At 41.2% G+C, this 20,265-nt stretch overlaps 1 protein-coding gene across 2 annotated transcripts; it reads left to right on the top strand.

The window, feature by feature from the left end:
• The first annotated feature begins 823 nt into the window (after positions 1 to 823).
• LOC128930808 (uncharacterized) lies at positions 824 to 19,691 on the top strand. Of its 2 annotated transcripts, XR_013528814.1 has the most exons (4): positions 824 to 1,482; positions 3,334 to 3,448; positions 5,822 to 6,028; positions 19,001 to 19,691. XR_013528814.1 is itself a non-coding variant. In XM_078354912.1 (3 exons), exons 1-3 carry the CDS (start codon positions 1,125 to 1,127, stop codon positions 19,134 to 19,136), a joined length of 609 nt encoding a protein of 202 aa, XP_078211038.1. In that variant the 5' UTR covers positions 843 to 1,124; the 3' UTR covers positions 19,137 to 19,680. The 2 variants fall into 2 exon arrangements, 1 of the variants encoding a protein (XP_078211038.1); XM_078354912.1 differs by lacking the exon at positions 5,822 to 6,028 and having other exon boundaries at positions 843 to 1,482; positions 19,001 to 19,680.
• Positions 19,692 to 20,265: the final 574 nt, after the last annotated feature.

Genomic DNA, 20,265 nt, shown 5'->3' with positions numbered 1-20,265 from the left:
CAGTGTGGACAACACACTGAAAGACAACAGAGGAGTAGAGTCAGAGAGATTGCTTAAGTAGCTATTGGCCTATTCGAGAAAAAATGTTTTAAATACTAAAATCTGGTAAAAATTATGTAGAGAAAGGCAAATGCTCAAGGAATTTTTATACAGTTAAGATACAATAAATATCTTGATATTTATATATTTATCAGATAAATATACTGATACAATAAATCAGTAGATTCTGCCTGCTAATAGCATAAATGTACTTAGAACAAGTTTCTTAGCTGGTCAACACCTGATTTCAGCCTTATGTAATATTTTCTTATAGAATGTTCTCAAGGAGTTTCAGAACTTCACTCTGAAATTCTCATTTTATGTAGAAATTACTTATGCTTACTCAGCAATCATTGTGTATACTTGAGAACTCTTGAAATATAAGAAAACCTGTAAGTCGTTTCTCTTTTTTTTGTTTTGTTTTGTTATTTTTTTTTTGAGATGGAGTCTCGCTCTTGTTACCCAAGCTGGAGTGCAATGGTGCAACTTCGGTTCACTGCAACCTCCGCCTCCTGGGTTAAAGCAATTCTGCTACCTCAGCCTCCTGAGTAGCTGGGACTACAGGCTGCACCACCATGCCCAGCTAATTTTTGTATTTTTAGTAGAGATGGGGTTTCACCATGTTGACCAGGATGGTCTCGATCTCTTGACCTCATGATCCACCCGCCTCGGCCTCCGAAAGTGCTGGGATTACAGGATTGAGCCACCGCACCCGGCCTATTTTTTTTTTTTTTTTTTTTTTTTAACTGGAGATTGGTTTTCAGCATGGTGGCCAGACTGGCCTCAAGTGATACACCAACCTCTGCCTCCCAAAGTTCTGGGATTACGGGTGAGAGCCACAGCTGCACCCGGCAGGCACCGAAGAGGTTCCGCTGGGGCCTGCTCGGAGGAGTCGCGCTGGGGAAGGCGAGTGGAGGTGCTTCTTGATAAAACTGGGGAATCCCAGATCTCAGGGGTTCTGTCCTGGCCTGCCTCCCTGGATCGTCCAGCCTGGGCGGGAGTGGGGAGAGGACCTCGCCCTTCTTGACTGGGGCTGCATGGGAGGGTCCAACTTCACCAAAGGCCTAGCCCGCGGTTCCTAGCCTATGGCCCCACCCAGCAGCCCCCGGTCCCCCCTCCCCTCCAGACCTGGCAGTCGCCCTCAACAAACATGGCGCCGATGGCCTCAGTACGTCAAGCGACACGCCCGCCGGCCTCTTCCGGCGCTTCTTTTATCACCGCAGCCGGAAGCCGAGCGGCAGAGCGGGCGGTCTGGCGTTCGGGCCGGCGGCGGACTGCGCGGCTGTGTGGCCGTGCGCTGGCGCTGCAGGGAGGGATGCTGTGCCCCTGGGAGAGCCCGTCGCGGGAGTACAAGGAGCTGGACAGACTCTGGAGCTTCCACGCTGACTTCTCGGACGACCGGCGCCAGGGCTTCCAGGAGCAGTGGTAGCGGCTGCTGCTGCGGTACTCGGGGCAGGGCCGGGAGGCACGCGGAAGCCCATCGTAGGGACTGGGAGAGTCCAGGCCACCTCGCAGGCTCCTTCCCCTGGGCGCCCGGGGGTTGGGGGCCCAGGGGAGGTTAAAGATGAATGGGCTTGGCTGGTCAACATGGTGAAACCCAGTCTCTACTAAAAATACAAAAAATTAGCTGGGCACGGTGGCGCGTGCCTGTGGTCCCAGCTACTCGGGAGGCTGAGGCAGGAGAATTGCCTGAACCCAGGAGACGGAGGTTGCGGTGAGCCGAGATCGCGCCATTGCACTCCAGCCAGGGTAACAAGAGCGAAACTCCCTCTCAAAAAAAAAAAAAAAAAAAAAAAATTAATGGGCTTGGGAGCGTGGGGTTGGGGGAGTGGGGCCGGGAGGGGACCCAGGAGGACCGCGGAAGAGGAGGCAGGAGGAGAAGGAAGCGCCCCTGCCGAGCTCCCTCCCGAGGTGAAGGCTGAGCCCGGGCAGTGTCCTTTTTTTTTTTTTTTAATGTTTATTATTAATTTTTAAAACATTTTTTGAGACCGGGCTTGGCCCTGTTGCCCAGGCTGGAGCGCAGTGGCGCAGTCCTAACTTCTGATCTCAAGGGAGCCTTCCGCCGCAAGTTAGTAGGGCCTCCACACCTGGCTAATTTAAAAAAAAACTTTTTTCTTTTTTGAGTCGGTCGGAGTTTCGCTCTTGTTACCCAGGCTGGAGTACAATGGCGCGATCTAGGCTCACCGCAACCTCCACCTCCTGGGTTGAGGCAATTCTCCTGCGTCAGCCTCCCGAGTAGCTGGGATTACAGGCACGTGTCACTATGCCCAGCTAATTTTTTGTATTTTTAGTAGAGATGGGGTTTCACCATGTTGACCAGGTTGGTCTCAAACTACTGCCCTCAAGTGATCTGCCCACTTCAACCTCCCAAACTGCTGGGATTACAGGCTTGAGCCCCTGCCCCGGCCTTTTTGTGTGTCTGTGAGTGTGAGTGTGAGTGTGTGTGTGTGTGTGTGTGTCTGTGTGATAAGTGTATCGCCAGGCTGGAGTGCAGTGGCATGATCTCGGCTCACTGCAACCTTCACCTCCTGGGTTCCAGTGATTCTCCTGGTTCAGCCTCCCAAGGAGCTGGAATTACAGGTGCACGCCACCACACCTGGGTAGTATTTTTGTATTTTGATTAGAGACGAGGTTTCACCTTGGTGGCCAAGATGTTCTGGATCTCCTGACCTCATGATACGCCCACCGTGGCCTCCCAAAGTGCTGGGATTACAGGAGTGAGCCACCACACCCAGCCAAAGCTGGTTTATTTAAAACAACAACAATAACAAAAAACAGGCTAGGTGCAGTGGCTCACATTTGTAATTCCACCACTTTTGGAGGCCAAGGCAGGAAGATTGCTTGAGCCCAGGTGTTTTAGAGCAGCATGGGCAACATAGCAAGACTTCATCTTTACTCAAAATGAAAATTTAGGTCAGGCACAGTGGCTCACACTTCTAATCGAGAACTGTGGGAGGCCAAGGCAGGCGGATCACGAGGTCAAGAGAGCGAGACCACCCTGGCCAACGTGGTGAAATTCCATCTCTAATAAAAATAGAAAAATGCGCTGGCCATGGTGCCAGCTACTCAGGAGGCTGAAGCAGGAGAATCACTAGAACCTGAGAGGTGGGGACTGCAGTGAGCCGAGATCTCACCACTGTACTCCAGCCTGGCAACAGAACAGACTCTGACTGGAAAAAAAAGGAAAATTTAGCCAGCTCCTCACAACCACCTAACCTCCTCTGTCTCCCTGTATGGTCAGGCTGTGTGAGTACCGGAGAGGCTTGGTGACTGGGAACCTTTTCTTTCTCCCAGCTGAGTTCCTGTTCTGGGCTTCATTCTGCATGACCCATCTCAGCAGAAGGGCCAGGGACCTCATCCTCTGTGGCACCAAGGAATTCAGCTTCCTGCAGCTCTCAGATGCCTACAGGTAAGTTCCAAGCCACCACCACCACCTGCTCTTCCCAGCCTCTGTATACCCTATCCCCCTTGGGCATGGCATTTTTCCTCCTCACCCCACCCCTCTGCCAGACCTTACGAGTGAGCTGCTGGACCAGCCAAGGGCCCAGCCCCTTCAGTGCAATTCTCCTGCCTCAGCAGCCCAAATAGCTGGTCTGAGACCACTACCACAACCGGCTAATTTTTGTACTTTTAGTAAGGATGGGGTTTCTCCATGTTGACCAGGTTGGTCTCTAACTCCTGACCTCAAGTGATGTGCCTACTTCAACCTCCCAGACTGCTGGGATTATAGGCTTGAGCTCCTGCCCCGGCCTTTTTTTTTTTTTTTTTTTTTTTTTTTTTGTGATAAGTCTTTGGCTAGGCTGGAGTGCAGTGGCATGATTTTGGCTCACTACAACCTTCACCTCCTGGATTCAAGTGATTCTCCTGGCTCAGCCTCCCAAGTAGTTGGGATTACAGGTGCACACCACCACACCCAGGAAGTATTTTTGTATTTTGATTAGAGATGGGGTTTCACCTTGGTGGCCAAGATGGTCTGGATCTTCTGACCTCATCATCTGCCCACCTTGGCCTCCCAAAGTGCTGGGATTACAAGAGTGAGCCACCACACCCAGCCAAAGCTGGTTTACTTAAAACAACAACAATACAAAACCGGCTAGGTGCAGTGGCTCACATTTGTAATTCGAGCGCCTTGGGAGGCCAAGGCAGGAAGATTGCTTGAGCCCAGGTGTTTTAGAGCAGCATGTGCAACATGTGTGCCATCACAGCTCACTGCAGCCTTGACCTCCCACACTGCAGCTTTTTGATTTAAAGTGAGAGACATGAAATTCTTCCTTTTACTCAAACACTTAGAAGCCATTGGAGGGTAATTAATTGGCCTAATTTCAATATTGTTGTATCTTAAAGAATAGAGAGGCCCAAAGAGAGGGAGGGACATGGAGAGGGGGGAAGATTCAGTAGATGGAGCAGTCAGAACACACTCAGTTGACCTTCCAGGCACAAGCAATCCTCCCACCTCAGCCTCCTAAGTAGCTGGTAGCATCTGCAATCACACTATTTTTTTTTAGTAGAGATGGGTGTCTCATTGTGTTGCCCAGGTTTGCACTGAATAATTCTGTTGGCAGCATTTTAGGTTTTTCTTTAATATTGTATCTGTTATGGTGATCTGTGATCACTGACCTTTGATGTTACTACTGTAATGGTTTTGGGATTCTGTCAAGCCCACTTACATAGGATGTTTAACTTAATTGATAAGTGTTGAGTGTGTTCTGACTGCTCCACTTACTGTTTCCCCATCTCTCTCCCTCTCTTTGGGCCTCTCCATTGTTTCAAATACAACAATATTGGTATTAGGCCAATTAATTACCCTACAATGTGTCTAAGTGTTTGAGTAAAAGGAAGAGTTGCATGTCTCTCACTTTAAATCAAAAGCTAGAAATGATTAAGCTTAGTGAGGGAGCCATGTCAAGAGCCATGATGGGCTGAAACCTAGTTCTCTTGTGCCAAACAGCCAAGTTGTGAAAGTTTTTGAAGAAAGTTAAATGTGCTACTCCAGTGAACTTGCAAATGATAAAATGAAACAGGCCAGGCTCAGTGACTCACACCTGTAATCCCAGCATTTTGGGAGGCTGAGGCAGGAAGATGAGACCAGCCTGACCAACATGTTGAAATCCCATCTCTACTAAAAATACAGAATTAGCCAAGCTTGGTGGTGCATGTCTGTAGTCCCAGCTACTCAGGAGGCTGAGGCAGGAGAATAGCTTGAACCCCAGAGTTGGAGGTAGCAATGAGCTGAAATCGTGCCACTGCATTCCAGCCTAGGTTAAAGAGTTAGACTCTATCTTAAAAAAAGAACAAAAAAGGGAAAATGAAACAGCCTTACTGCTGATATGGAGAAAGTTTCAGTGGTCTGGATAGGCAATCAAACCAGCTACAACAGTCCCTTAAGCCAGAGCCTAATCCAGAGCAAGGCCCTAGCTCTCTTCAGTTCTGTGAAGACTGAGGGAGGTAAGGAAGCTGCAGAAGAAAAGTTGTAAGGTAGGAGAGGTTAGTTGAGGATGTTTCAGGAAAGAAGCCATTTCCATAATATAAGAATGCAAAAAGAGGCCACAAGTGCTGATGGAGAAGCTGCAGCAAGTTATCCAGAAGATCCAGCTAACATCACTGTTGAAAGTGGCTACACTAACAACAGTTTCAATGTAGATGAAACAACCTTCTATTGGAGGAAGATGCCATCTAGGAGTTTTAATAGCCAGGAAGGAGAATTCAAAACTTCATAGGACTGACTGACTAATGCAACTTGTGACTTTAAGTTGAAGCCAACGTTCATTTACCATTCTGAAAGTCCTAGGGCCCCTGAGAATTATGCTAAATCTCTTCAGCCTGTGCTCAATAAATGGATGGAACAACAAAGGTTGGATGACAGCACATCTGTTTACAGCATGGCTTACTGACAATTTTAAGCCCACTGTTAAGACCTACTGCTGAGGATCCAAGATGACTGAATAGGAACAGATCCAGAATGCAGGTCCTAGCAAGAACAATGCAGAGGGTGAGTGCCCACCACATTTCTGAAGAAATTTTCATTGCCCACAGACCAGGAGATTCCTGGGAATAAAGCACCACAAGTTTTCAGCACAGTGGTGTCAGTTGGTGCTGGGTTGGCACACAGAAACTCAAAAAAGTCTGGGTGGCCGTTTCAACTGGTGCCTGATGGTTTCTGTAGCTCTATAGTACGTTTAAAGTCTGGTAATGTGATTCCTCCAGTTTTGTTGTTCTTCCTCAGGATAACTGGCTATTCTGGGTCTTTTTTGGTTTCATATACATTTCAGCATTGTTTTTTTCTATTTCAGTGAAGAATGTTACTGGTATTTTGATAGGGATTGCACTGAATCTGTAGATTGCTTTAGGTAGTATGTGTTAACAATATTGATTTTTCCATTCACAAACATGGAATATCTTTCCATTTTTTTGTGTCATCTTCAATTTCTTTCATTAGTGGTTTATATTTTTCATTGTAGATATATTTCACTTCTTTGGTTAAGTTAATTTTGAGGTACTTTATTTGTGGCTACTGAAAATAGGATTACTTTCTTGATTTCTTTTTCAGATTGTTTGCTGTTGGCATATAGAAATGCTTCTGATTTTCATATGTTGATTTTGTATCCTGCAACTTTACTGAATTTATTGATAAGTTCTATTAGTTTTCTGGCAAAGTCTAGGTTTTTCCCAGTATAAGATCATGTTATTTGCAAACAAGGATACTTTGGCTTTATCCTTTCCAACTTGGATGCCCTTTATTCATTTCTCTTCTGTGACTGCTCCAGCTGGATCTTCCAGTACCATGTTGAATAACAGTGGTGAAAGATAAGCAGCCTTGTCATGTTCCAGATCTTAAAGGAAAGGCTTTCAGTTTTTCCCCATTCAGTATGATGCTAGCTGTGGATTTGTTGTATATGGCTTTTATTTTGTTGAAGTGTGTTTATTCTATATCCAGTTCTTGAGGGTTTTTATTATGAACGGATGTTGAACTTTATCAAATGTTTGTCAGCATCGATTTAAATGATTATATGGTTTTTGTCCTTTGTTCTGTTGACACGTGTTTCACACTATGATTTGTATATATTGAGCCATCCTTACATCTCTGGGTTAAATTCAGTCATTATTTTATGTCGCTGGTTTTTGTGTTTTATCACTAGTATAAACTCAGGTTTTGGGGGAGATTTTTTTCCTTCTTAAAGATGGATTTAGTAGGGGGAAGTTTTACATGCCTGAAGACCTTTTATTATTTATGAATACTCTGGAGGTTCCCTACAGAGAACGTTCTTGTTACCAGAGGCTTTTATTGATTAGATGTCCAGATAAAGGAATTCCAGAGTCACCAAGGAATGTAGCAAGAGTAAACTCTCATCTATGTGACCCCCTCGGAAAGCAATTAGAAAAATTAGTGTTCTGGCTTTTCTTTTTAAGAGATAATTTAGTATGGTAAAAGAAGAGAAAGGAAAAATATATGTGACTCAGACTAAATGGAAAGAAACAAATTAAGCTTTCATTTTTCTTTCAGGAGCAAAAGTACATGTAGAAATGACTGAAATGTCTGCTTGTTTTTCTGTTTGTATTTCAAGGGCTTTGAGGGCATGCTAGTGAGTGTCTAGTTATTTGGAGACATTATTGTGGCATCATCATCATTATTCCTTTTTGATAACTAAATGAAAGAGCAGTCCTTGGAAATACCATTTAACAGTAAAGAAATTTTCTCTTAAGATAGGCCTTGAAGGTACACTGTCAAAAACCTCCCAGCCCAGCAAGGCTGTGTTCTGAACTCTTTCTCTACTGTTGGCTCAATATTGTTTCAATAATCGGCTACTTTAATAAATCAATCATGGCTGCTTATCTTATATAGTATATTATATAAAGACAAAAGGGTATAGAGATGAAAATTGGAAATGGCCACCTATTAATAACTGAATTTTTTTAGGTTGGCATTTACTGTGGGATCTTCTGTGTTTGTTTGTTTGTTTGTTTTGTCAATTACTTCTATACTGCAACAGGGATGTTCAAAATTCAGATTGCTGGGGAAAATTGCATGGAGGCATTTCCTGTTAATCTTTGTAGAAATTATCATGGTGAATTCCAATTGTACCATGTAAGTATTTTTCCCTTTGTTAAATATATTCAGGTTGAAATACGGAAACTACATACTATAATTTGAAAGAAATGTAATTCCTCCATCTCAGGTGCCTGCAAATATGGTAATCATTAGGAAAGTATATAGAATGGTTGTCTAAGTGTGAGCATTATTGTTAATATTTTTGAATTTTAGACCTGGGAGGTGCCTTTGACATTATTCAAATTCTTCTGTTACATAAAGAAAAAGTCTGAGGCCAAGAGCAACTGAAGGTTTTCCCTGGATCATCTAAGTGTAGTGAGAAGCACAGCAGGGACCAGACCAGGCTGCCGTGGTCTCTGACTTTGTCCCCTTGCTAATGTGATTTCATCAGCTTTCAGTACCATGTTGCAGTTCACGAAGCCACATTTGTCAGCACTTGTATGGCAGCTGGGTTTGTAGAAAGAGTGATATCTTTGTCATTAGTTTAGTGGTATGCAGAGACAGGAGAGCTGAGGGAAGGCTTATGAACCCTCTGCTTTGAACCAGTATCAGAGTTGGGGGGGCACTAGTTACTGTCCTCAAGGGCCTTGCACTGTCATTAGCAAAAGAGGGCACAAACATCTAGACAATGGCCAAATGGAGCCCTCAGGCAATACATGCTTTTATAGGCACTAGCAAGAGGGAGAGGTCACTTCCAGATGGTGTTTCACATGAATGTGGACTTGGTGAATCTCCAGAAAGTGAGCTGCTTCCAGCAGGATTGATTGCAGAGTTTGTTATCAGGTCTGTTCTTGTGGTCATGTGGTCGGGTAGTCAGTAGGGCAGGGAGTGTCAGTGTCTTTCTTCTGTTCATAGTCAGGCAGCCAATAGAGCAAGGAGGGTCAGTCAATGGCATTCTTCCGGTCATGCGGTTGGATAGCAGGTAGAGCAGAGAGGGTCAATCAGTTCCTCCATCCTGCGGTCAGGTAGTGGGTAGGGCAGGGTAGGTTAGGTAGTGGTAGGTCAGGTAGTGGGTAGGGTAGGGCTCGTGTCAGGTCTGCAAGTTCCTGGGGGATGTGCAGGTTGATTGCAAATTCCTAATGGAAAAGAGCCAGGAGATGGACTTCAGGGCTAGGCACAGGCCTGGCTTTATTTCCACACTGGAGTAAGACACTTTGGTTCTTCTCCCAGTCTCCCACCTGGTCAGCTTCCTGTTTTGAGTTTGAGCCCTGTCCCTGACCCTCCCTCTAATAAGAGGGATTGGCCTGTTTTTGGAAGTTGGGTTGAACCCCTATCTCCTGATCATATGTATTTCCATGTCCAAGAGCTTAAAAGAGACTTACTTATTACATGCAATATAGGTATGTCTTCCCCTTTAGGAAACAAATACTGTTTTCCTGGGATGAGATGACAAGTCTTGGCTAACACTGACCTAACATGTCTTCCACAGTGTCTTGGGACAAGGTGCACATTCCTGGTGTGCTGCAATGCTTGGGAGTGATGTACTTTGTGGTTGCTGTGTTGGAGTTCCTCTTTGCTAAACCTGTGCCTGAATATTGTGCTTCGATGAGAAATTTTTTAATTAAAAAAAATTATTGTGTGGTGATACGGTCTCACTGTGTTCCCCAGACCAGCCTCTTAACTCCTGGCTTCAAGCGATTCTCCTCTTTTGGCCACCCAAAGCACTGGGATTACAGGTGTGAACCACCGTGCCTGGCCAGGAATTGTGTTATTGTTGTTGCTGTTTGTTGTTGTTGTTGTTACTGTTGAGACAGGAACTTGCATTGTTTCCCATTCTGAGGTGCAGTGATATGATCTAGGTTCCCTGCAGCTTTGATATCCCAGGCTCCTTCCTCCTCAGCCTCCTGATTAGCTGAGACTATAGGAGAGCACCACCATGCCTGGCTAATTTTATTTATTTTTTTGTAGAGACAAGGTCTCACCATGTTGGGTAGGCCGGTCTCAAACTCCTGGATTCAGGTGATCCTCCTGCCTTGGCCTCTAAAATTGCTGGGATTACAGGTGAGCCATCATGGCCTGCCAAAACTGTGTGTTTTTTAAAAAGAACAAAGGGGGATATGGTTTATAGAACTTTTAAAATTTCTGCATTCAATACTGCACTTCTGCTAATCAAATACTTACTGATTTCCACTTCCATCTAGTTTTTAAAGCTTTATATCAACTTTTAAAATTATGTTAAAATACACACGACATCTATCCTGTTAGCAAATTTGTCAGCACACAGTAATCGCATGCATTATTTTTTCCTATTTTTATTAACAATACATATCAATTATACATATTTATGAGGCTCAGGGTGATATTTTGATCCTGTGTATTATACAACATGTAACGACCAAATAATGGTGATTAGTATATCCATCACCTCAGTTATCATTTCTTTGTGTCGGGAACATGCAATGTCCTTTCTGCTACTTTCAAATGTGTTCTTTTTTATTTGTTTTTTGGAGACATGGTCTCACTGTGTCACCCAGGCTGGAGTGCACGTAGCATGATCTCAGCTCACTGTTGCCTTGACCTTCCATTCTCAAGCGATTCTCACACCTCAGTCTCCTAAGTAACTGGGACTATAGGTGTGCACTACCATGCTCGGCTAATTTTTATATTTATTGTAGAGTGGAGGTTTCACCATGTTGCCTAGGCTGGTCTTATACTCCTGGGCTCAAGTGACCCACTTGCCTCAGCCTCCCAAAGTGCTGGGATTACTGACATGAGCCACCATGTCTGGCCCCATTTTCGATGGTATTAAATAATACTAACAGCATCCACTTCACAGGTTCAGTCTCAAGGGGGCATTATTAACTTTTCAATTTCCTTATGACATTTTGGTCTCTATTCATATGCTGTAAAGTTCAGTAAATTTTCGTTTTGAGGATGATCCTCAGGTAGGACATGGGAGAATGACAGTATTGTGCTTGATTATTTCTATTACTTCTTTATTAGAGGCATGTCAGAGTCCTATCTCTTTTGTGATTACTTCCTGTTTTACTATAAATTGCTGGGCGGAGTTTACCCGGGTGACAGTTACTTCTCACCACCACCCGCCATTATTGGCAAAAATTCCAATAGAAATGTTTAAATTCTTCCATTTGGGGTCTTATTCAACAATGCTATGTTGTTGTCTAGCTTCTTTCTTGATATGTAACTGGCAGGTTCATCACTGAATCCTACATTCTCTAGGTGCTTCCTGTAATGCTAGCTATTTTGGGGGCATTTTAATCGTTGTTACTTTTTCCCCCTCTGCCATTGTTGTCAGTGGATTGTGTCCTCTGGCTGTGAATTTCCTTAAGGTTAAGAAGAGGTGAGATATGTATGAATGGGCACGGACTTGGTCAGCCATGGATACCAAAGCTACCCTTTTCAGCCCTTCTGAGGGACTTAAGGGTCTGCGGAGGCACATCCAGGGCCATCAACATAGGGTGAGGGGTTCAGTGGGACACTAAGAATAGGTGGGCTGCATCCTTTCTTCCTTCAACCACACAGATCCAAAAGTTTGTATTTAATTTTTACACTTGAACATTTATTTTTAATTTGCAAATTATAGGTATTGATATGTAATTCACATACCATAAAACTTGCATGTTGAGAGCATACAATTCAATGATATTTTCTATATTCAGAGTTGTGCAGCCATCACCACTCTGTAATTCAGGAAGATTTTCCTTACCCCATGAAGAATCCTGCACTCACTGCCAGCCACTTCCCATACGTCACAACTGCCCCTGCCCCTGCCCCAGGCAACCCTAGTCTGCTTTCTGTCTCTGTACATGTACCTGCTTTAAACAGTTCCTATACATGAAGTTATATAATATGTGGTCTTTTGTTTCTGGCTGCTTCCACTTAGCACATTTTTTGAGGTTCAAAAATGTGTCAGCCATGTTATTGCATGTGTCAGCACTTCATTCCAAAATTGCTGAATAAGATTCTGTTTTATGGATACACCACAGTTTATTCATCTTTTACTTTTCCTTTTTTTTCCTTTCTTTTTTTTTTTGAGACAGAATCTTGATTTATTTCTGGTATCTTCTAATGTGTTTCTTTTTATAGTTTTCAACCTGATGCATCTGGGCATTACAATAAAGGTATGTGACTTATAGCAATCTACTGATAATTTGTTTCCTACTGTTACTATAGCAAATTGCCACAAACTTGGTGGCTTAAAACAACAGAGATTTCTACTCTCTCAGTTCTGGAAACCAATTTCTGCTCTCCGAGTTCTGGAAGTCAAAGTCAGCATCAAGTTGTGGGCAGGGTTAGACTCACTTCAAAGGCTTTGGGAAATAATTCTTTGCTTCCCTCTTCTGGCCTAGGGCAGCTACTAGCATTTCTTGCCTTGTGGCCACATCAGTCTACTCTCTGCAGTAAGAGTCACGTGGCCATCTTCTCCTCTGTCTGAAATCTCTCCTGCCTCTCTTGTGTATGGATATTAGTGATGGCATTTCAGGCCCACCTAGATAATTCAGGACAATCTCCCACATTTAGATCTTTAATCACATTTGCTAAATCTTTGCTCTAAAAAGTAAGATTTGCAGATTGAAGGAATGAAGGTGAGGACATGAGTGAGGCCACTGTTCATTCCACTACAACTAATATCAATATTTGCCACTTAGAATGAAGTGTGGAAACTTTACTTGTATTTAAGACCCTTTTCCCCTTTAACTTTTAATGTTTATTGGCTGAAGTACCAGAATGTGTTCTAATTGTTGTTTTAATCCTTTAGTAAGATTTCCAGAACTCATGGTGAACAAAATAGTCCATTTTATATTTCCATATTTCTGCTCCATCCTTTCATCCTTCTTCTGCCTGCTCTATGCTTACTTTTGTTATTTCTCTTTTTTTTGAAGAATGTCCTTGAGCCAACCATTAAGGGTAGGTCTGCCATCCACTCTTAATTTGTAACAACAAATTATTTGTCTGATAATATTTTTTAAGCTCCATTTATTTGTGAAAGATAGATTCACCAAACATAGAATTTGTGGGTGAAAGTTCTTCCTTCTGGCCTCCATGATCCCAAATGGGAAAATCATGGTCATTCAACTGGGCGTTTCTCTGTCGGTTCCAGAATTGTCTTTTGTTTCTTTTTGGCTGTTTTTTTTTTTAATTCCTGTCTTCAGTTTTTAAAAGTTTGATTAGATGTGTCTTGAAATTGACTTTTTGGGGCTTATTTCTGAGAGGTTAACTTAGATTTTTTTTGGTCTATAAATTGATGAGTTTGCCATATTTGGGAAGTTTTTAGCAATTACTTTTTAAAGAAATTTCAACACCATCATCTAGCTTATCCTTCTGGAATTCTAATGACACAAAATTTAGACCCTTCTATTTTGTCCCATAGGCCTCTGAAGCTTTGTTCATTATACGCCTTTTAGTCTATTTTCTCTCTCTTGTTCAGTGTAGGTGAATTCTATTGATCTGAAGTTCAATTATTCTATTATTGCTCATTTCAATTCTAATATTAAGCAAATCTGGCAACATTTGGTTTTCACTTCTATTATTGTATTTTTAGTTTCATAATTTCATTTTAGTTCTTTTTTTAGAACTTTTTTATTTGCTGAGATTTATAGTTGTGTTTTAATTTGATTGCTGAAAATTTGTAAATGATCACTGAAGCATTTTAAAAAGATGTCTGCTTTAAAATCCTTTTCAGATGGGTCCAACATCTGAACCATTTCAGTTGAGGTCAGTTGATTGTCTTTCCTTATTCAAGCCATAATTTTCTTGGCTCTTCGTGTGATGTGTGATGATTTACCTGGCCCTTTGGTAAATGCTAGGTGTTATTTACATCCTTAATCTTAGTGAGCAAGCCTCAGCCTATTGTGGACTATGGAGGAGGTTTCAGTGATAGTTTGATTATTGGAGACTTTAAGGTTTTGCTTTGATCTGCTGAGTGGATTTAGTGCCAAAGGAGGTTCCCAATGCTCTCTGCTGGTGCTGGCTGAGAGTTCAGAAAGATTTCCCAGGCTTCAGGTGCATGGGGTGGGCTAGGGGAGAAACTGGTGAGGTGGGGTTGGAGGGACTGCTGTTCCCAAAGTCCCCTCACCTATTACACTCCCTCTGCCTCTGTGGCTGGGTTGGGAGGAGACTCTCCATCTCAGATCTTCAGGGACAAAGCCTTCCTGGATCAGGTCACTGATGTAGCTGCATCGCTCTTGCAGGGTCTGCCTTCCTAGCTACTTTTCCTTTGAGAAGGCAGCCCTAGGCTCACAAGAAATATGAAGACTTTCCTGGTTACTTATTGTTGGTGTGGCTCCTGTAGCCATTCCCTTTGCTGGCAGTGCAGCCTGCCTGGTAGTCAGAAGAGTCCCAGTTTCATCTGGAGAAGGAACAGGGTTTCCTGGGGGCCATCTATTGCTTAGTTGGGGGTGGCAAAAAGCAGATATGAGTGCCCTTCTGCTTGTGGGAGTATACAGTGTGCTGTTTCTCTGGTCCTGGGTCTCGAACCAGCTTGTCTTTGTCCTATCACTTTTTAGCAGTGTCTTCTGGTAGCTTCATGTGTCATTACTAGGCCTGTGATACTTGTGGTTCGCATGGGAGGAGATGGAAAATGATCTCTATGTCATAAGGACTGGCAGTCCATATACTTTTAAATAGTGTGGGTTGCATTCGATAAAGGAAGTCTGTAAGATAAGATCACTTTGGGATTTAGTCAACTTTTATTTTCCCCTTTGATCTGCAAGATCAAGAGATTTGGGTTAGATCTTTTTGATGCATTTCCACACATAAACACTTTGTAATTCTGATAATGTTTAGTGAACTTAAAATAGCTATTGCAAATAATTGGTGTAACTCATCATCTTCTATGCCACCTGGCTGCAATGGATTGCAGCACAGTGAATAAAATCTGCCATACTTGAATGACATGTGTGCATGAGTCAAATCAAATAAAATCTAAAGCTTGTTCTACATGCTGATGCCCATGGGGAAGTAATAACTTCAGTATATGTATGAATTAACTTCAGTTTTAACATTGTATTTAGTAATATGATTATTCAGTAAAAGCACTCCCTTAATTATTTTTTAGTCAGCTTAATTTACAAATCAGATTCCTTGTCCTTTCTCCCTGTCCTGGCTCTCTGCAGTGGTATAAATTGTGTAAATAAACATGGAATCAGTAACTACCACATTCCAGGAGTCCGGTTAGGTACTGGGTAGACAGGAAACCTGCAACTCACTTCACCTGCTCTCAGCATCCGCTCAATACTGTATTTGAAGGTATGTGAAAGACATGAGACTGCAAACATGGTCTTCCAGAGCTGAAATTCCTTCTGCTTTGGTTTATCAAACAGCTGAGTTGACTTCTGACGCTTCGCCTAGTTGCTTTTCATCTGCCAATTTATACCGGAGTTTATTTTGTCAGTACCTCTTTGAAACTCATTAATGGTATTTTACTCCATCCTCAGGAATGATTCTGCTTAGGCACCTGAACAGATAGTAGTGCATTTTTACTTATCCTTATTAATCACTGTATCAACCCAATTAAGGCAAGTAGTCAATTAAATCATACGATTAAATAACTGTTTTCTACGTGTTCTGAAATATTTATACCATTCATGGACATTAAAGAAACATAAAGACAACAAAGGACTAAAAAGTACTTCAGTTTTAGGCAAGTTTTTATCTTATCAGCAGCCTTTACTATTCCACTGCCCGATTTACAATTGTAATGAGTATATTAAAGGCTTAGTAAACCCCTTCTTGAGGTACCTATCCATAAAATACACACATCTCGTATTGCAGGTGATACATTGCATTAGTTTTATGTTTTGACAGCTTTGTGACACATGCAATTTTTCTTCAACTATGAACAAACTATTTTAAAGTGATATACAGTAAAATAGAACTTTTTGTGTGTATAGATTTATGACTAGATAGGTGTATAGGTTTGTGTAACTACCACCAAAATCAGAACACAGAACAGTTCCTATACGTCAAAGTACTGTGGTATCTATCCCTTTTTAATGACACCCTCCCCCACCTTAAGCCCTGGATTACTTACTGATTCATTCTTCATTCCTGTAATTTTGTCTTTTTGAGAATGTTACACAAATGGAAGTATTACCTATGTAACTTCTGAGGCTGCAAGTGGAAATGTAAAATGGTACAGCCATTCTGGGAAATAGGTTGACAGTTTCATATGAGGGTAAATATATACCAATCATATGATCAGAAATCTCACCCTAGGTATTTACCCTAGAAAAATCAAATTTAAGCCGGACAAGGTGGCTCATGCCTGTAATCCTAGCACTTTGAGAGGCCAAGGAGGGCGGATTGCCTGAGCTCAGGAGTTGAGACCAGCCTGGGCAACACAGTAAAATCCTGTCTCTACTAAAATACAAAAAATTAGCCAGGCGTGGTGGTGTGCACCTGTAGTCCCAGGTATTTGGGAGGCTGAGGCAGGAGAATTGCTTGAACTTGGGAGGCAGATGTTGCAGTGAGCTGAGATCACACAACTGCACTCCAGCCTGGGTTACAGAGTGAGACTCCATCTCAAAATAAAAAAACAAGAAAAATCAAAATTATACCACATGAATGTTTATAGTAATTCTATTCATAATTGCCCAAATACAAACATTGTAACTATTCTTCAACAGGAAATTGGAAAAACACATGCATAGTTTTACAAAGGAATTATACTCAGTACTCCCAAAGAACAAATTATTGATACACATAACAGCATCGGAATCTCACTAGGTTATGCTGATGAAAGAGATCACAATCAAGAGTTTTAGCCCTCTGTTTTATTTTCTCTATTTTTGTTGTGGTGGTGGTTGTCATCTAGTCAAAATCTTGCTATGTTGCCCAGGCTGGTCTTGAACTCTTGAACTCCTAGGCTCAAGTGGTCCTTCCACTTCAGCATCCCAAAGTTCTGGGATTACAGGCATAAGTCAGTATGCCCAGCCTTTAACACATGTATTTCATGTAGATTGGGATAGAACTATTGAACCATTTAGCAAGCTCCAAAGGGAGGATTTGTTCAGAAATGAGATTGTTCTTGTCTACACAATAAAATCACAAGCAACCAAAACATCATACATTTACTGTATTGTACAGTTGTAACTAAGCTGTCAAGAATACTGACTCGTTTTCATTTGAAAGGGTTTAGTTATACTCTCAACAAGTTTAGATGTACTCACAAAATACCCTGGTATAAGGAAAAATAAAAAATCAAATATCATTTCCTTCATTTTGAATTAGCCACTTCACATATTTGAAATCAGAGTCATAATCACTGCTGATTTCAGTTCAACATTGTTGCTGACTGCAACAAGACATATCAATGCAAGGCAGCAATGCCTTCACTGAAGTTTGTGGAAAAGGTAATAGGATGTTAGAGCCAAAGAGTTCCTTTAAGTTAGTTTAATGCAATTCTCTTGTTTCATAGGGGAGGAAACTGAAATTGAGATAAAATGATTTAGCTAAAATCACAGATGAATTAATGACAGGGCCTATAAGAGAACTTCAAAGGCTAAGCCCTTGGTATGCTGCCTAAGATAACACAAAGATTTAAGGGATTATTTTGAAATATTTCTATAAAATTTAAACATGTAGTTGTATAATTAATATTGATTAATTTACATTTCCCTTTATTGATTTATTCAAAAATATGTATGCTATACACTAGAGACTGGGGATAAAATGGCCAAGAGTCACAAAATTGCATCCAGGAAGCTTAGAATTTGAAAGAAGGTGGATGTTGAAGCAGATGTCTATGAAACTGAGTTACATGAAGGCTTCTACAGAAAACCTAGAGGAAAAAAGTCCTAATCTGGCCTCAAGAGGTTAAGAAATGTCTAATGAGAATCCTGAGTCTTCAAAGACTCTTAACTCCTGTCCAGGAAGAATTGACACTCAATCTAGAAATTTGATGGCCTATCAAAACCCTGGAAACTGAGAAATGCCGTAGTTTTGGAGAATGGGGAAGATACATATGGTTGAAGCAGAACATGCCTGGGAAATGACAGAGTTTTAGACTGAGGGGCTTGGAGGTGAAAAGGCAGGTAGCTACAATATTGTGGCTTATTTTTTCAAAAGAAAATTGTATTTTGTTCTATATAAAGGTGGGTGCATCACAAGGTCAAGAGATCGAGACCATGCTGGTCAACATGGTGAAACCACGTCTCTACTAAAAATACAAAAAATTAACTGGGCATGGTGGTGCGTGCCTGTAATCCCAGCTACTCAGGAGGCTGAGGCAGGAGAATTTCCTGAACCCAGGGGGCAGAGGTTGTGGTGAGCCGAGATCGTGCCATTGCACTCCAGCCTGGGTAACAAGAGTGAAACTCCCACTCAAAAAAAAAATTATTTAGTGTTTCATTAGGATAGCTTTATTTTTAAGTTTAAATCAGAATAATATATACTATAGAGTCAATTTGGGGAAAATTGATCTGTTTTAAACAATGCAATGACTAATATGTTATGATGAATGTTTAAGTACAGTAATTCCCCACTTAATATTCTACAAAAGGTCTTTGGAAACTGATTCAAGCAAAACTCTGTCTAACGTAACCAATTTCTCCTTAGGCTAATTGACATAAACAAGAGTCAAGTTCCTATGACATATTTATGCTCACAAAAAGCATCACCAAACTTCAAACACTCCTAATATTAAACATTTAAATAAATAGCTATAAACATATTTCAGAAATAATAAAAACAAGATAATTATTTCCCCAATTTTTGGTGGATAGGTGACTCACAGTGGTAGGCGTGGAAGTTGGTTAAATCAAGGAATGAATGTTTGCAAATGGAACATGTTCAGGAGCACCTCCTCCTATGCAAGTCAAAAACAATCACAAATATGACGGCTCCCTGAGCACCTTCCTATTACATTGTTTATTGTCCTGCATTTGTATGATTATTATATACTTGACAAGTTTTTACTTGACAATTTATATTCATTTATTTTTTTCCAACCAGGTTATCACCTAACAGCAATAAACCTCACATGCACAGCTTTGGGATGATGTTGGATAAACCTGTGCCCAGGCAGACTTGGGGAACCCAACTCCATGCAGACAGCAGCCCTGCCTGGAATCGATTTTATCAATGTTAGAAATGACATTGAAGAAAATAATTTTATTTGGGCACCTGATATATTTCGTGAAAGCTAGCATCTGTTTTATTTTTCAGCTGCAAATTATTATTTTTAAAGTCCTGTTTCAAACACATAAACAGTTGAAAAGAGTAACAACATTGTTTGCTTCTTCATTTTAAACAAATTATTTCTCAGTGCTAGCAAGCTAAAATTGTCCTGGAAACCAAAAAAAAAGAACAAAATTTCTTTAGTTGTAAATGATTATAAAATAACTTTTTCTAAAGTTAAAAATAAATAAAACACAATTTTTTTCTTTACGTAATTTTTAAAATGTTAGTTTAAAAATAATTATAAAAAGCTGTGATTACAGTTCTTATAAATATAACCATCACATAGCAGGCTTAAAATAAATTCCAAAATGATTAATAAACGTGAATCTGATTTACATTTGATCAAATTAACAGTGCAGTGTGGCAGTGTGCTTGTTTTATGCGAATTAACAAATTAACATAAGATTAAATTAAAACAAAATTTAGTACAGGACTTAAGAATTTAAATATATCCACTTATAGGTATATCTAAAGTAGCTGACTAGCAGTATGTCTTTTCAATATGTAATAAGTTTCTATATGTTGTTTTAATTAAAAAATGTCTAAGAGGGAGGTAATTTCAGAATCGATGTAGAGTTAGCCTATTTCAGTGGGGTGAGTGTGAGATAGTCAGTGTTTAACAATGGGTGGGAATGGCAAGACAATAACACACACACACACACATGAGATTTTGAAAAGCAGGTATTACATGTTTTGATTGCCTTAAATATTTTTCCTCTTATGAGTAAAATATGCCAAGAACAGGTGAAATAAGGGCTGGGAATGTGCTTGAGAAAAGTGATCACTTAAGACAATAGCAAATGGAAATGGGGAAAATGCACTGACTATAATTCAGGAAAAAAGCATGAGTAGTTTGGGCCTTGAGATCATACATAGATATCATTATAGATCAGCAAGTTCTTCACCAGCTTTCTTGTGCACACATATGGGAAGATAGTGGTTGGCTGGATTGATCTCGAGTTGAGGTTTTGTCAGAGATGGGACAGATTGGTAGTAGAACTTTAACACAGTTCAGGGGCTGGTGAGAAAGAATGAGT

This window comes from Callithrix jacchus, chromosome 17 (genome assembly GCF_049354715.1).
Source record: "Callithrix jacchus isolate 240 chromosome 17, calJac240_pri, whole genome shotgun sequence".
NCBI classification, from domain to species: domain Eukaryota; kingdom Metazoa; phylum Chordata; class Mammalia; order Primates; family Cebidae; genus Callithrix; species Callithrix jacchus.
Note: the sequence above shows the minus strand (reverse complement) of the source record. Positions and strands in the feature narration are given on the sequence as shown.